This window comes from Lissotriton vulgaris, chromosome 2_2, assembly GCF_964263255.1.
Source record: "Lissotriton vulgaris chromosome 2_2, aLisVul1.2, whole genome shotgun sequence".
Classification (NCBI taxonomy): Eukaryota; Metazoa; Chordata; class Amphibia; order Caudata; family Salamandridae; genus Lissotriton; species Lissotriton vulgaris.
Genome location: NC_141688.1, coordinates 75909779 through 75928205, shown reverse-complemented (window position 1 = coordinate 75928205; position 18427 = coordinate 75909779). Strand labels below are relative to the sequence as shown.

At 41.9% G+C, this 18427-nt stretch overlaps 1 protein-coding gene across 1 annotated transcript in view; it reads right to left on the bottom strand.

Moving 5' to 3' along the window:
- MAN2C1 (mannosidase alpha class 2C member 1) overlaps positions 1 to 18427 on the bottom strand; it is a 362406-nt gene that overhangs the window by 8451 nt on the left and 335528 nt on the right. The window contains exons 24-25 of the mRNA XM_086959311.1: positions 17756 to 17901; positions 14157 to 14260 (exon numbers count right to left, since the gene is read on the bottom strand). Of these exons, the coding sequence (XP_086815437.1) occupies positions 14157 to 14260; positions 17756 to 17901 (250 nt within the window). The remainder of the gene's footprint in view (positions 1 to 14156; positions 14261 to 17755; positions 17902 to 18427) is intronic.

Here is an 18427-nt window from a genome sequence, read left to right as displayed (position 1 = left end):
GACATTGTTCAAATCGGAAACATTCAGAGATCAAACCCTTAACCCTTTTGTTGCCATTTTTTACTTATGACCAATAGTGAAAATACCAAAAATGAGAATACGGAAACTTCTCCTGATATCATTTTTTTACTGAATCCCCCAAACAAATTCTGATGGGACCCTATTCCGTCTGATGATTACTGCTAAGTAACTATTTTTGCGCAATTTGCTGTGAACAGTTTTTACCCTTTTTCCCACACCCCCCTTGTTCATCCCCCCAGACCCTACCCTCCCTACACCTACACCTACCCCCCCGTGCGCCCCTACCCCTAGCCACATACCACCTCCCAGCCCTGAATAGAGGCTTTAGGACTTATGGTCCTATTGATGCGAGCCTACCCCCAACCTCCTGCCTTTCCCCATGGGGCAAATTACTTCAAATCTAAGAAACAAGAAAAAGGAAAATCCACTGCTACTCAGGAAGAGGCAGAGCATAGACAAGAAAGTGCCTAAACATATGAGTTGCAAATTTGTGAGTGTAAACTAGTTACATTTTACCCAAAAATTCCTTAGCGGCCAGAGCAGTCATAAAGTAATGGGTGCGCTCCCTAAAAATAACTTTCATTTTAGCCGGAAACAACAGAAACGCCTGTGCGCCCTTGGCTTGAAAGTCCGGTATTAATTGTCGGAGCTGCCATCGTGAATCAACTGACTGCTTGCAAAGATAGGAGCGCACAAAGAATTCACATCCGAGCCCACTTCACTTTTTATCTGGCCGTGCTTTCATAAAAATGTCCTCACGGGCCAAAAAGCTATTGAATGCTACTAATATAGCTCTAGGTTTCTGGTCCCGTTGGTTAGCTCTAATGTTGAACGGAAACCGGTGTGCCCGCTCCACCTCCCTGTCCCAGTCCCACCTAGTAGATTCTGTAAATGCCTTTTTTAACAGCTCTATTATAAATCCTCGTGGATCTGACCCCTCCTTGCCCTCCGGAATCTGCAAAAACCTCAAGTTATTTCTGCGTGACCGATTTTCTAGGTCAATCAACCAGTTAATGTCCTCCCTGTTAGCAAATTGTAGCTCTATTACTTTCTTTTGTTGGACAAGTTCATCCTCCAGAGTAGATATACACGTCTCGGCTTCGTTAGCTTTTTCAACAAACTCTGAATGTGACTTGACAAGACGCCTGACTGAGTTCTGTAGTTTCTTACACGAATTCTGCACTCTCAGACTGTCTTCCCGGGTTGCATCATGGTCTTATATATCAGCCCCAATGATATTTCTTCTGACGGCTCCTCCGCCCCAGATGGGGCTGCTGTAATGTCCCCTTGCCTTCCTGTTACTCCCGTTTTTTTTTTCTCCAGTCTGATTTAATTGGAGTCTTCGAACTGTAGGAAGATCAAGGCCTTCCAAATCAAAACTACTGTGAATGCTGCCGTCCTCCATACTCATATAAGCGGCATATTGCTGCGCAAGGTCCTCAGAGGAAGACAGATTGCTCAGAAAGGGAAAAAAAATCAGATTCGAAGACATTGGGGACCGGTAAGTCATATGGGGCCCCCCCTTGTATATCCCCATCTCTCAAGGGGCTCTCCATATTGGTAGCCTGAGTAGCCTGGGTGGTAGTAAGCTTCAGCTTTGAGGATAGACCGGGGTCTGGCATCATTTCTGGTTCGCTCTCATGCAGAGTTTCATCATTGATTGCTTCAATTTTGCTTTGAACTGTATCTAAGTCGGTCACATTCTCCAAACCACTCGCTATCTCTGTCCCCTGTACTCCATCTGCTATCGAGTCTCCGCTCTCCCTTCTCTGCCCAGCGTCTACACCCCCATTCAATATCAAAGTCATTTCAGCAGCATTCTCCCCGGGCTTATCAGAGCCTGGCTGACACTGTTAAGCCATTTCCTTATTCTTCATAGAAAAAAATAATTCTGGGATCCCCTTTGCAAGTTTTCCAGCGTTTAAATCGGCACTCTCTTTACCTCGAGCCAGCGCTTTCGCTGCTTTCTCTGAGTCCTTGCTGCGTGTGTCAGTGCGAGCAGCAGCCTTCGCCGCACTCGGGCCTCTTGTCCGTTCTGCACATCGGGTGTGTGCATTTCCCTGTCCGTGTCCTCTCCGTCCTTTAGGAGCCTTTGCTCCTTCCCGCGCTCCCTCCACCGTACTCAGGTTCGCGTCTCCAACGGCCACACCGCTAGCTCCAGAGGCCACACCGCTAGCTCCAGACCAGGTGAGCCGAGTGAACCGCCTCCAATGCACCACCCACCGATTCCACCGCAGGCTCCGTGCTCCAGCTCCGCTTACTGCCGCTACTCGCAACCACCACATTTGCGCCTGGAAAGCTTAACCAACTTCTTTTTTTCTAAGCAAGAGCCTGTAGGGGCACCCAATGATCCACAGCGCAATTCAACGATCCTCTCCAGCCCGCTCCCTACTCGAGCAGCACCATGTCCCGTCAGGTCCAGCAGGAGCAGCTTGCTCACACGTCCAGCGTAGACGCCATTTTGCCTCCGATAAAGTGTAAAACATTTGTCACCCAAAATTGCACAATAAAGTGTTCTTTTGTTGTGCAATTTTGGGTGACAAATGTTTTATGCGAATTAGTAAAATTAATGATGTATGTGACCGTAACTGATGAATTAATTATTTTGTGCTCAAAACAATATGACTGTCTTATAAAGAAATGCGATTAATAATGCTGTATAATAGTGCCACATTTACATAAGAGACAACATATTTTTTAAATGGATACAGCTTTTGGTGTTTGTTCATCCTGCTCCTGCTCATTCCCCCCTCCCAGTCAGTTACCCACTGTAATTATTCTCTCCTTACAGTTTCCACAGAAAGCAGGGAGAGATTACGTAAGTGTATTGTAGAGTTAGAAAACATGGATTGTGAATGAAACTTTTATTGTGTGCCTAAAGTTTCATTTTGAAGGATTTCCGTTGCTAGTTCCGATGAAGGCGTGTAGCAGAACACAATTCTATGAGCTACTGTTAAAAATGTTTCATACCGAGTGGTACATCTCCTGAGTGCAGTTGCTGAGAAAGCAAGCAGAAGATTTCTCTTACCTTAAGTAGCGGGTTAGTGTTGAGCGCCTATCAATTTTACGAAAAAGTTTTTGATTTGCCAATGTGACATAGCCATGATCATACCATGCCGGGTTTGCTGTTTTATTAATGAATATGCATAAATGGTGTATAAATGCGCCTGGGTTGGAAGGATCAGGGGTGACTTCATTTTACTCCAGAAACTCTGTCCGATTATTTTTTGATTTTCCTTATTTAGGGTGCTGTCAGTATTCTTCATGGGGTTGACACTAAGAATTTAGCTTCACTAACTAGGATTTCTGTTACAATTTTCAATTCTGTATCTGAGCCTTTATGGCAGAATACACAATTTATTTGTAATGCTCATTTTGAGTATTCTGAATTAACCTTTACAAGTTAAAGTATGATCTAGAACTCAGTTTGTGTGTTACTAGTTACTAATAATACTTTACTCTGCTAAGTGTATGTATTAGGAGTAGGGTAGTCTCTTACCACTAATCAATGAGAAGGCTTGTGGCGTTGAACCTCCTGATTTACATTTTGGAGTTCATTCGATATTGGGATTCAGTGGATTTTTTGAGTTCGGCTCCCACAGAACCTACCACAAAGCAAAGCTACTTCCTGTATGACCGCAAGATCGGTGTGTGAAAATATGCTCTCTGCAAGTGCAGAGCCAAAGGTATATGTGCCAGAGACAGTATTTTGAAATTCTCTGCATGGAGGAATGTATTCCTTAGAGGAAGGTTCAGAATATGTTGGAGGCCCTGGTCTTTCCTGGGAACATGAAATTAACAAGTGCATCCAATGGCCCATTTTGTTTTACTGAACCAACTCAATGAACCCTTTGCTCAGAAGAGTGATAACCTACTATTACAAAATGTGATCATGGTCGCCCAATGTGACTGAAGGGACAGAAAGAATGAGAAGGGGAAAATCCTGGAATGGAGGGGTTAGCCTTGTCTGACAATCTGCAGAATCATAGACATAAGAATTTATACAAACATGATGGCACACCAGTGTGCCAGGTGATGGGGCACCATCTCCCTCATAGGCTTCTTGTTTACGCTTGAAGACAGACTAAAGAAGTTTCACTGAGAAGGCCAGGGAGAAAGAGGTAGGGGATTGTTACAGCTAAGCACAAAGGCACCAGGAACCCCCATAATCCAGCTAGCACAGAAAGAGCACAGTCATCCTAGTACTCTTAATCTTTGCTCTCCCTCCTTCATGTGCTGAGGGAATGGCTGTTTGAGTGTGAAGAAAAAAGGAGACCCAGGATTGAGAGTACCAAAATATCCATAAAGACAAAAATTCTTAGTCTGTCTTCCTGCTTGGAGGTTAAGAAGACACTAGATGTCTAACCAGGTTTTAGGCAAACTAGTTGTTCAGACCTAACTGGCTAAAGCCACATCTGTCTTGGATGATGCACTCCGAGAACAATGCTTGCCCGAAGTATTTGGTAGAGTCCTTGTTGCTAACATGAAAATTCTTTGAACAGACACCCAGTCCTGGAAAGCTAACAATGCTGCCATTACTATGGCCGAACAAACTATTGCAGAAAAAGTAACTCCTGATATCATCCTCTAGTATACCATTTAGGAATGCAAGAGTATGAAGTTAGGAAAGGCTATTTTGTTGCCTAGAGCAATACCACTGCATCTGTACTATCCAAGTAAATGTTATACCTGTAGAAACTTAGGGGTGTGGGATATAGGCAGAAAAAGCATCTGGCTAACTTCTTCCCCGATAGTTCCGGCAAACCTTATTGGCATCAAAAAACATTCTTCTGTGTCAGTAGTTCCTTCTCACAGGAGGCCATTAACTCAAATGGATTATACATTAGTGAGGCTGAAACCAAATTCAAGTCTCAATGAGGAGGATTGTGAAGACCATGGAGAAGGCACCTCCCCACTTCAACTACTTTTTCATAAATCAGAGAGGGATAAAGAATCTAAAATCAGAAAAATCACCAGGAAGTTGTTTAAGAGTAGCAGGACTTCCAAGGACCACATTTTTCAAGGTAAAACATAAGCTATCAATATTAATCTGGAGATGGACAATTGAAGATGTGACTTCTTAAGGTCTGGGACATGTTGTGTGACAAGGAATCAAAGACTAACGCAAATAGCTTTTCATCCATGACCAGATCTCTTTGCTACTCCTCAACCAAGATATTCTCATTCAGTTCCCTCCAACACAACATGCTCTCTATTCATATTACCACTGTGTTACAAATACCTGTAAAAGCACTGGTGGAAAAAAATCTAAAATGGAAATCAGGCAATTGGGCATTGTAGGAATATGGTCTACATACTAATGAGTTAACCAAATCTGCCCTAGCCGACATCCAAAGTTAAATCTTTTCAGTATATTCGAAATTTCAGAACCCAGCCACCAGATAGTCAAGTCAAAGAAATCCTTATTCGGCCACAAAGACCATAAAAGTAGCTAAAGAACAGATAGTCAATAACCATTGCAGGAGATGGAAAAGGGGTCAGCCTACAAGAGAAAATACAATGCAACAAAAAGAATGCTCCTTCCCTGACACAATATTGTAAAAACAAGGGGATGTGGCGGAAAAACTGATTCTTCATTCCAGCTAATTCTGGACAAAAAAACAAGAACTGGAGTTTTGCAGTTGGTGATATACAGGTATGAGGTTAGGCTCAAACGCTGAGGGATATGGGAATGAGAGTAGCCAGATTATCGTCAAATGCTGGGGAATGTGAATATACATTTTTTTAAGATGAGTGGAATGACAGTGCTCACGTATAGGGCATGACTTCTTTATGTATTTTTAGATGTTACTTACAATAATGGCCTGGTTGTATGGCAACATGGTCACCGTTTGTGCATTTAAAATCATAAGTGGCAAGGTGGAACTCTACGACACAGGAAGAAAATGAGTTACTTACCTGTAACTATGGTTCTCCAGTATTGGTATCTTTCATAGATTCACATGCTTGAATCATCCCCGTCATCGTAGTGGGAGTCCCACGGGACTGTGGGACTCCCCCCTAAGACGACGAGGATGATTCAAGAATGTGAATCAATGAAAGATACCAATACTGGAGAAGAAGCCAGAATCAAATTTAAATTGTGCCATTAACGAAGTGTTTGTGTGCAATCACCATATTTTTCGGAGGTTCATGTTAACAGACCAGAGAAGTAAAATTTTCATTTTCTGTAGCTCTTCATGATTGTTGCAGCTGAAGTGCAGCTAAAAGGAGAAGGGAAAAGTAGCATTAAACGTTTTTACACTTCTAATGTTTTTGAACGAGAAGTATTACTCGCTATTTGGTGCAGCAAAACAAGGAGCGTATTGTGAGCAGATCCCTGCTTGCTCCAAAAACGTTCATTCTTAAAAAAGTATACAAGATACCAGAGCAGGGGCAGCGTTAGACACACACACCGGTTCCCAGAAAGGATGTCGAAATATAGAGTTCCAACTTCAGAGCCAAGGGCATAATAAGGCAAGCAGGGAAGCTTTACTTAACTTAGCATATTTTGATCAACTTATACCAACATGCCGTTAGACAGCTGGTTATAATTTAGGTTGGTTTAGAGTAATATGATATATTATTCACAATCACAATATTTGCAGATGAATTGTGTATAATAAATATTTTATACAGTGTAAAATACTGACTATTGGGTGTGCAGACGAATTTCAAGGCAAATGGCGTTGCTCTATATCTACTTCTTGCCGATGAGTGATTCTTTTACAGATTATTTCCAAACCTAACACTCCCCAACCAGTTTTTCTTTCTACAATAAGGTCATAGTTACCTTTTGGGAAATCTACCCTTTGTGACCACAATAATTTGGTGGTAATGCAACAGTAGTCCATTTTTTCTATAAATGTTAGAGGATTAAGAGTGTATATTTTATACTGGGAATGAGGGCACATATATTTTGCTAAAAATGTGAGCAGAATGAGGCGATCTATATTTTGCAAATCTTTGCCAAAAAAAGGGGATCTGTATGATTTTAAAATGTTTGTGTAATGAAAGTACCCAGAAGAATGAACAAATGTTTGGGGAACAATAGTTTCCATATATCCAGGAAATATGTGTTGGTGTGCATTTCGTTTTGGTACAGACAAACGTTTGTTGCATGATTTGCACATGGATAATAAGAGAGTGGTGATTGTTACATATGTTTGTGGCTGTATGTCCCTCAACATAGGTTAGCGTATTCATTGGAGCTGGATTACCGGGATGAGGTTGTGGTGTGTTGTACGCTGCGTCTATGTTGTATGGATGGGTACTTTGGCTTACAGGTTGTTGTATGTGATTATTTCCAAACCTAACACTCCCCAACCAGTTTTTCTTTCTACAATAAGGTCATAGTTACCTTTTGGGAAATCTACCCTTTGTGACCACAATAATTTGGTGGTAATGCAACAGTAGTCCATTTTTTCTATAAATGTTAGAGGATTAAGAGTGTATATTTTATACTGGGAATGAGGGCACATATATTTTGCTAAAAATGTGAGCAGAATGAGGCGATCTATATTTTGCAAATCTTTGCCAAAAAAGGGGATCTGTATGATTTTAAAATGTTTGTGTAATGAAAGTACCCAGAAGAATGAACAAATGTTTGGGGAACAATAGTTTCCATATATCCAGGAAATATGTGTTGGTGTGCATTTCGTTTAGGTACAGACAAACGTTTGTTGCATGATTTGTACATGGGTAATAAGAGAGTGGTGATTGTTACATATGTTTGTGGCTGTATGTCCCTCAACATAGGTTAGCGTATTCATTGGAGCTGGATTACCGGGATGAGGTTGTGGTGTGTTGTACGCTGCGTCTATGTTGTATGGATGGGTACTTTGGCTTGCAGGTTGTTGTATGTGATACAGTGGTGTACTAGCGATAGTTGTAAATTTATGCTGACTTGTAAGAGAAGTTGATGTGTTACACTTGCATCTACATAGTATTTGTAAAGGAAGATGATGTGCTACATTCTATTGCACTACTCAGCCTGCATGTAAAGTTGTCTATGGAAAGTGAAGACGGTTGACTGTGTGAGTCAGATGGAGTCTGAAGGTTGAGCAGGCAAGTCTTTGCTCCTGATGGAGTGTTCCATGTATGTTTTTTTGTCGTCTTAGAGTGGACATGAAACTAACTGAATAAATAAGCATCCAACATGAATTAGTGTGTACAGTCTCTTGATTACAAAGGAACTTATATTGCAAAAGATGTTCAAGTACAAAGTGCTCATATGGAATTCCTGGAACAGGAAATCGCTACCAGTCGGTTAGGAAGGAGAGCAGGATGACACAATACATGCATTAAACAGACAGCACTGTGAGGACAGGGTGTCTAGTATCTTTAAGATATGTCGATGCAGGTGCTTAAGTGGGCTCCAAAAGCTTGGAATCAAATCCACCATTTTAGCTACTTTGTTTTCTTTGTTTATTCAACTCCTTCGGTAACATCCAAAAAAAGGGCATTTTTCAATCTAGATGGAATATAGGTTTTGCAAAGTCATCCTGTGTCCTAGGCACCCCCTACTTTTTGCTGACTGGTACTGGTGGTAACTGACTCTGACTGACCTTAGCTGTGCCTAGCCAGCCCCAGGACCAGTGCTATGCTGAAGACACAGGTAGAATACAGTGAAAACACCTACATATACTAGCGTACACTATGGGTTAGTGTACCCCTGGGATTGACAAGACCTCCCCTATAAGGCCCTAGTACATATAGGACAGGGGGTTGAAACTACCTTTAGTCCTTAGTATAGCATAGGACAGGGCAGTTTAGGGGTTTGTTGTTCAATGCCTAGTTCTATTCAAGCTGGACTACGGGAACGCCATCCTTACAGGGACACCAAAAGCTCACCTAGCCCCTCTAAGGTCAGTCCTTATCATGGCGGCTTGACTCATAACGGGGGTTAGAAGGTTTGGTCACATCACACCATCCCTTCACTCCCTCAACTGGCTACCCATTAAAGTCAGATGTATCTACAAATTGGCCTGCATCACACACAAAACCCACCACTCAAATTCCCCCAACTACCTTAAAAGCAAACTGGTCAAAGCTGGAAGATCCAGATCCCTGAGAAGTTCCAACTCCGAAGTTCCCTCCGAAATTCAAAAAGACAAACACTCAGTCCCGATCCTTTTTTGGTAACGTAGCCAGGATATGGAACTCACTTCCGATTGACCTCAGATGCAACTCCTCCTTCCTGTGCTTCAAAAGGGACCTAAAACTCATTCTCCTCAAGAAATACGTTACCATCCCAGTTCACGAACCAAAACTCAAATAACCTAGTTGACTCCCTGCTTGTTTGTCCATCATGGATTAGTGGAGATTGGACTGTTTTTAACCTCGTGAGTTCCCCCTCTATCCTGCGCTGCATGCCTAATTATAATGTGCTGCTTATATCCTCATGCACCGTCCTTCTATGCAATGTACGACTAATTAAAATGTTTGGCTTTTATCTGTATGTATCCATCTGTCATGCTATGTTATGCACCTATGTATATGAAGCGCTCTGATACCCCTGGGTCTAGCTAGCACTATTTAAAACTTATAAAATAAATAAATAAATAAGGGGCTAGCAGACTTTTTCGCACTTGCATGTGTGCAATGCTATAGCTGGATGTTAATTTAAAATCATCCCTGTGTTTTAGAAATGCAAATTGTGCCCAAACTCGAAAAGCCATAAAACTAAGATTGAATGACTCAGTAGAATGGTAATGATAAATCCAACAATATAGTATTGTTGAAATGTATTCTAAAATGTACAGACAAGAAGTTATAAGACCTTCTTGTCTGTAAGACAAAATGTAGACCTTTATTGCTCTGCCTTGATTGGTCAGAGATAAGTTGATTAGCCTGGCTGCTTTGAAGAGGTGATAAATGACCTCTGGGGTTAGGAAGCCTTTCTGGGAGGAGAGATTGCTGGTCATAGGAATGCCAGGGGGAGGGGTAGTAAATAATGCTCTTAAAAGGAAAGGAGTAGACAAGCAATAGAAACCAGTTTTCATTTACACCTTTTAATCTTTAAAAGTTTATATCTTTGCTTCCCTACAGTGGATTTCTTTCGTTTTGGTGTCAGTATAAAGATAACAATATTTCCTACTTTTATAAATTGGTGTTGGATTTTTGTTGTGTGTGTGTGTTTTAATTATTTACTGAATTGGTGTTTTTAAATGCTTCACATACCTGTCTTTGAAGTTAAGCATGCCTGCTCGCAGCCAAGCTACCAAGGATTGAGCATGGAAATACTTTTCTAGTACCTATTCATAGCCCTATAGCATGTCAGTGGTATTATTGCCAGTGTTAAATGCATATCTGCCACTACTAATAATCCACTTTGCCTTCAAATCAATTAGGTTATTTTACAAGATCATTATGTACTTGATGTCTTTGCTGGACCTGTCTGAAGTCTGTTGATAATTTCCCTAAATGTCCTTGAGTCAGACTTGCATTATCCTTTGATAAACGCAGCTATTCGAGAACTATGTTTTGAACTTTAGGGAAAATAGAACTTCATAGGTGGTGTCCTCAATTCACAAAAATGCAGTTTTCTGTTCTTTTCCTCCGACGTGGCACAACCTAATAGTGGCGCTCTAGGACTACTAATAGCTTTACCTAGAATTGTAAGGACTGAAAGAACTTATTGTTGAGGTGCAGTGCTCAGTACTAGTATAAGCACACATGAAGGCAAGCAACAATTCAATCAATGTGACTAAACCTTCCTGACGTTAGTCAAGAAAGTGAATACACCATCAGTAAGCTCTTTCCGTTAGGTATTTTTACATAAATCATATACTTGGTGGATCAATTACTCTGAACCATGTTTATGTGCTTTACTATTATTATATAAGCTTACAGTTATTATTATTTATTATTATTATATATATATAAGCTTACAGTTCCTTTAATAAGTGGCTAGAGTCCTCTCTTGACCTCACTCTCCCTAAACATAAAATAGTGCACCGTGGAGGTTCCAATAAAATGCACTGGTATACTGCAGAATTGAAATGTCTTAAACGGAACTGTAAGAGGCTAGAGAGGAAGTGGAGAAAGAACTTCACCCCAGAGGATAAAGCGGAATACAGAGCTACTCTTAGGAACTATAAGACCCAACTAAAATTAACCCAAGCCTCTTTCTACCAGCTTGAGATATCTAAAGGCGCTAACTCCCCTAGGGAAATGTATAAAATCTTCAAGTCTCTGGTAACTCCGCCTAGTCCCCTGAATAAAGTGGCCGATCCTCTAAAACGGTGCGAGGAGTTAGCCAATTTTTTTAGCTCAAAGGTTGCTACCATTTACTCCTCCTTCTGTGTGAAGGAAGCTACAAATGATCTTGGACACCCCATTGAGCTCACCACTCGATTGGTCTCCTCACCTACTCTGGATGTTCTGCCCTTGATAGATCATTCCACAGTAGAAAAACTTCTGCAGACTCTGAAATCAGGCTCTCCTGCGGACATTGCCCCGCCCTCTGCCCTAAAACAAGTCCCTGAGGTGGTAGTACCAATTATAAAGGATGTAATCAACTCCTCCCTTTCCACTGGAGTGGTTCCCCCACTGTGGAAACAGGCCAGAGTCAAAGCTCTTCTAAAAAAAGCCAATCTCGACCCTGATGACTGGTCAAACTACCGCCCTATCTCCCTGTTGCCAGGGATTAGTAAAATCACAGAAAAGCATGTCAATCTTGCCCTATCCGCCTTTATCGAGAACGAGGCTGTACTTCACCCTACTCAAACTGGTTTCAGAACAAAACAGGGCACTGAGACCGCCCTGGTGGTGGTAGTGGAGGAAGCGAGGAAGATTGCAGATGCCGGAGGCTGCGCTGCGGTGGTCCTTCTGGACCTCAGCGCAGCCTTCGATACGGTCAACCACTCCTTGTTGATCAGCCGCCTCGGCGAGGCTGGCATTTCCGGTGTTGCCCTTAAATGGCTTCAATCTTTCCTAGCAGAAAAAACATTCTCTGTCTTTGAAGGGGAGTTTACCTCAAGACAGTTCCCCCTTCACTACGGCGTTCCCCAGGGATCCTCATTAAGCCCCACATTATTTAATATCTATATGAGGCCCTTGGCTGAGGTGGTGCTTCCCTGGGGAATAAAATTGGTCACCTACGCCGATGACACCCAGTTGGTGGTCTCACTCACTAGGTCTGAAATGGGACCTCTGGAACAAACAATCTGTCCCCCTGTCTCACTCAGGTCTGTGAATGGATGGAAGCCTCATTTTTTAAACTAAATGGGACCAAAACCGAGATCATGATCATGGGTTACAAGGCTCCTCTGAACCTTAACCCATGGTGGCCGAGCTGCCTGGGTCCCCCTCCGACCCCAAAGAAACAAATCAAGAGTTTGGGAGTCTGGCTTGATCCCTCTCTCGGCTTTCAAGTGCAGGCAAAGAAGGTAGCCGCAACATGCTTTGGCTTGATTAGGACATTAAGGAAGGTTCTCAACCTCCTTCCTTCTGATTCCAGACGGCTCCTGGTACAGTCCTTGATCCTCTCCAGATTGGATTACTCCAATGCACTCTGTCTTGGCGCCCCGTTAGGCACTATCAAAATTCTGCAGTCAGTCCAGAACTGCGCTGCTCGACTTCTGGTCAAAGTCCCTAGACACAGCTCGGTTAAGCCTGCTCTGCGCGCTCTTCACTGGCTTCCGATTCAAGAGAGGATAGGTTTTAAGGCCATGTGTATGGTCCACAAATCCATCACAAACAATGGTCCAGATATTCTTCGCCCTCTCTTCTGCCCATACCGACCCTCCAGAACCCTTAGGTCTAGTGAACTCAATCTTCTGACAGTCCCTAGGATCAAGAAATCTCGTACGGGGGGTCGGCGGTTTTCCTTGCAAGCGGCCAAATTCTGGAATAACCTTCCTGAGAGCATTCGACTCCTACCGAACCATCTCATGTTCCGGAAACAATTAAAAACCTTTCTTTTCCGATGAGTGAGGATGATGTTACCTGGGTCAAAGCGCTGGGATGCCCCAGGGTAGCCATGCGCTATACCAAGTATATTTTCATTCATTTTCATTCATATGTGTGCCATTCTTTAGAGCTCACTCTACAACTACTCCCAATACAATTTTCGTCCCAGTTATGGTACTGTAAATTCAAGTTTGGAATGAATTGTCAGTGAATATAAAATTACCAGGACGATTCCACCTGTTTAAGCTAAGGATGCTTTTTTACAGCAACTTATTTAAAACCTTTATTTTCCTGTCATTTGAAGCACTTTATGTATAAGGAATTTGATTGGTTTAACTGGTTCTTGTGTTTGTTTCAATGCTTGCACTTGAAACTGCACCAAGTTCTCACTATTTCTGTTGTTTTTACAAAATGTATGATATTTGATAATAAATGCTTTAACACTTTTACATTTTGGTTGGCACTTCCAATATGCACTTGATTAAGGGATACGCTGCCCCTCTACAATTACTCTAACGTTATTTTGTAGCAATTGCACAACTAGAACATAAGGGCCACTGTTCCTAAAATGTGCTAAGGTATTTGGAGAAGTCCACTGCTGTTACTGTTCTATGTTGTTAAGTGCTCGGGCACCTGCCTGTACACTGGGTAGTCTTCTTTCCCACACAACACAACCGAACACAACACAATGATGTCATTAAAAGTGGAAACAAACGTAGAATCGATGGGAAGTGCCGTCTCTTACGCAATTGCACTCTTCATTCAAGGCAGGTATTATTATAAACTCAAAGCAACGTGATCTCCCTTATACACTTTTTTTTACCATATTTTATTGGCATTATTGAGTGTTAAAACAAACATTGTTCAATTCTGAGTAGTCCCTTAACATGCATAATTGATGATCTTCTAACACATGAGTTCTAATAATGTCCATCAGTTCATTTAACAAAACGTTCCCCCTTGAGTTGCAATTAGACAATTAGTACATGGTGGCAGCTTACCAGCAGCTGCCCGCGCATGTGGGTCTCTCTTGTAGACTTTGAGAAAGAAACCCAAAACCATATGTGCACAACGCTGCAGTGAATTAAGTACTTTAATTCATAATTATTTTCAGTAGATTTCTACAATTTAACAGCTTCACCAAAATATATAAAACTCTGGCCTTTAATGATCACAGGTCCTACCTAAATGTACACAACGCCACTAAAGCCTGTACTTACAGTATGAACTCTTTCACAGGAAGAAAAGAGCTGATCCATGTGTCCACAGTACTGCCATAGGACTCATATAGTCTAATCACCAGGGCATCAGGTCGGTCCTCGGCCTAATAGAGAGAGTGATAGTCATATCAATGCCAAGAAACAAGAGAAGTGTAAGTGTAAATAGAAATAAAAACAAGCATTTGCAATGCAATGGTCTCGGCATCATTAAAGGTAGAGCTATTAGCATTGCTCATGACATTTTTTTTCTTTAAATCAAAAATAAATGGGCATTGTCATTAACATTGCCAATACATAAGAGTGGTGAGTGCAGAGTGGTGAGGGCAGAGTGGTGAGGGCAGAGTGGTGAGGGCAGAGTGGTGAGTGCAGAGTGGTGAGGGCAGAGTGTTGAGTGCAGAGTGCAGAGTGGTGAGTGCAGAGTGGTGAGTGTGCAGAGTAGTGAGTGTGCAGAGTAGTGAGTGTGCAGAGTAGTGAGTGTGCAGAGTAGTGAGTGTGCAGAGTAGTGAGTGTGCAGAGTAGTGAGTGTGCAGAGTAGTGAGTGTGCAGAGTAGTGAGTGTGCAGAGTGAGTGTGCAGAGCAGTGAGTGCAGAGCAAGTGTGCAGAGCATTGTGTGCTGTTGAGTGCAGAGTGCTGTGTATTGGCAATGTTAATGACAATGCCCATTTATTTTTGATTTAAAGAAAAAAAATGTCATGAGCAATGCCAATAGCTCTACCTTTAATGATGCCGAGACCATTGCATTGCAAATGCTTGTTCACTATTTGCAGGACAAATATAAGTGGAACCAGCAACGGCTTAATTCATTGGAAAATATAGCTATGGCCAGACATGTGTCCTACATTAAGGCAAACTTGGATTACACATTGGGTGGTGGCTGCACATATGTTGCCTGTGCGTGTTTTACTTACATTACCTCTGCAGCTTCTACCCTTTTATTTCGTCCCACAAAACGCTGACAGCATGCATTTTTAAATGTATTGTTTTTTTGTAGAACATTTTGGGATGTCATAATGAGGTGCACACACTGTACAGCAGAACATTTAAGGTAGGCTAGATGGACAAGGCAGGCCTGTGGGCCAGACTAGGGCAAGAGTGAGGAGTCTGTGTTTGCCACAGAGCTTTTTTCTGAAATAACTAGAAGTGGCCAAAGAAAAATTGTTGGCCACAAGACAGTGGCGGCTCCTACGCTGAGGCGGAGGAGCGTCGCCCCACTGCTTTTAGCAGTGGAAATGAAGAAAAAATAAAATGATAACTTGACGTTATTATCATTTAATTTTTTCCTGCGTCTTTGCGGGCGGGCTGCTCTGCTCTCAGAGCAGGGAAAGGAATGGTGGCATTCGGCAAAGTGCAAATAAATGTTTGACGGACCCTCTCGGGCCGGCCAGACAGTGATGCGCACGATGCATGTTCTCCATGCAGGCTGCATTACAGACTGCATGGAGAACATCACAGGCCCCTATAATCTGAGTGCCAAACCACGGATCTCAGACCAATCACAATGCTGCATTGCAGAGTTGTGATTGGTCAGGGGAGCCTGCCTGCTTCCTTTTCCGGCTGGAGCAGAGGGACTACATGGAGAGATGCAAGAAGATAAGATTTCTTTTTTTGACTCCCCTCCACCCCACCTGACCCACAACCCCAGATCCATGCCAGCCGCTACTGCCACAAAATAATGCAAATGTGAGAACTTCATATTGTTGAAGACGGGGGAAGTTTTCCCATTGCCGTGACTTTGCTGGCGCAGTTTCACCTCCTCACAGTGTGTAGGACTAGGCTGTTTTCCATCTGCAGTATGCCCCCCATAACAAGCAGAATATTCTGCAGTTGGAAAACAGGGCAGACTTGAAGGATGGGGGGGGAGGACTTGTTGGCAGGGGAAATTGCAAGTAACCTCCAGAGGGTGTGCTAGGCCATGAAGACCTAGGCTGGGAGGAAAGGGGTAATGTCTTATCTACTTCTTTTTATACCGTTACTATGTATTTTTATTTACTATTTATGTAACTTAATTGATTGCTGTTGTGCTAACTCTGTAAAGTGATCACCTTCGGGTCAAGTTTGCACCATACAGAACTCAATAAATAAAATGTTGCCAAGGTCAAAATATTATTACAAGCAGCATAGAGGAGTAGTTTGGGGGAAATCCTTGCACTTTCAAGCCAGACACAATTAAAGAGACGATTTCTAAAACAGAGTCTGAAGCGTCTGACATTTCATCTCGGTATTTGAATGGGACAGGGAAATTAAGTGATGGGCGTTGAAGCTGAACTACTGATGATGGGCAGACAGTGACAAAAGAAGGAATCAAAGAAAAAAATTGTCCCCCAAATAAACACATCAACACAGAAGAGTAATTTTAACAGTATTTGGACCGTGCTCTTTGGGAGGAAACCAAACACAAAAAGGAGGGACAAAAAGGATTAAACGCTAGCAATGCATTTTTGAATGGCAATCGGAGAGACGACATAAAAAGACAATGAGCGGCTGTAAGCCCACCGAGTGAATACAGCATGTCTCGAAGAGACAGCACATGTGGTGCCTAGGTACGACTTAAAAATGATTTACCTTAACTGGTAGTTTTTCTCTGCAGGTATCATCTAAATAAAGGCACAAAACCTTACCAGTTACCTCAATGTTTCATAAAATCACTAAGAGTATCTTCTTGTGTAATGTAAACTCTACAGAAATAAACATGTCCACTTTTGAGATACACAGGTTGTCTCTATGAGTAGCACAAAGGGTATAAAGATGGGAAAAGTCCTTATTATGTCAATATCTCTACAGGACAGAAGAGTTCCTATAATGGTACATAGAATGTAGTGCTGCTTAACATTTTAACTCATGTGAGAAGAAAATGTAGATCTTTGGAACCTGATGACTTTAGAGGTGAAGTGGAATGATTCTTCTTTAAGTGAGAAAAGTTTCTAGTGGGAATATAAAACTGTGTTTGAGAACATGACTGCAATAATGAATATAAGGCATTAGAAAGGTCGGAAATGTATTTTATGTTACTGAATCACTTTAGGCGTGGTAAGGATTGAGTGCTTGCAGAACATTATGATTAGAAATGAGACTAGTATCTAATTCCATAAAGCGGTGAGTCTAAGGATATATGGGCGTGCACTGTGAAATCGAATAAGATAAAAAGAGTTTCCTTGCAGAGTATGATAGCTCGATGTGAGAAGAGTAACACCTTGTGTAACAAAATATTTATAGAGATCAAAAGCTTCCTTGTGAAGCAATATGATTTTACAAACAAGAGAAAGGCTACCCTATGCAACACTTTCTTCACAGATAGCATAAATCACTGAAAAATAAAATCTTTTTAGATGGGAAAAATGACTTCTTCTTAAATGGAGCTTTGAAAATGTATATTTTAAGAACCTCATGAAGACACGAAATGTATCTCTTTGTGAAACCTAATAACTATGCATGTGCACATATGACATTCCAATGGAATCGTTGGAGATTTGTAGGGGTGAGAGCCATTTTGTGGAAGCGAAAGAAACTTGTAGTATTAACATAATCCTCTTTTGTAATCTTAAAAACACTTGGGGAATGTCTAAAATGTACTAGGCACATATAGTTTCAACAGAACTTACCTGCTTGATGGTCTCTAAGATAATGGCTGGTGATTGCACAGAGAATGCACTCCAGGTTTTCTGTTCTGCAGAGACACTTGCAGCAGTGAGAAGAGGAAAATTCAAATTGTATGCATTCTGAATCACACCAGCTTCCTGGAATGAACCTACAAATGAGTCCAGTGAGAATTAAAGGTTACTAGAGTTGGCTACCACTTAATGAAATAAGGAATACACAGAAGAGTCAGGGTTCCTCTAACCCCATAATGTGATTGACTGTACAGCTATACTCAGAGCTTCTGCTATCTCATAATTTGGATATCTCTTGTTATCACTCCCCTAGAGATAGCTAAATGAGCAGCGAGTGCCACTGCATGCCTCTCTCACACCATAATTTCCAGAGCCCCATCCTTTGCATATTGTTTGAATACAATCTTTATCCCATCCACGTTGGAGCTCCATTTGTTGCACAATGCTAAAGGGCATTCCCTAGGTATAAGTTTATCTTTCCTATACTGACAGTGGGCTGTGGCCATGACTCAGTTAAAACAATTACACTTCTGCCCACTAAGCAGGGCTGCTTTCGACAAGTATCCCTAGTGCTCCAAGATTCCCCACACTAGAAGAGACTGTCCACTCTTTCTTGATAAAAGCACCCTCTGTCCCAAAGCTTGTGTGTGTGGTGGGAGAGTA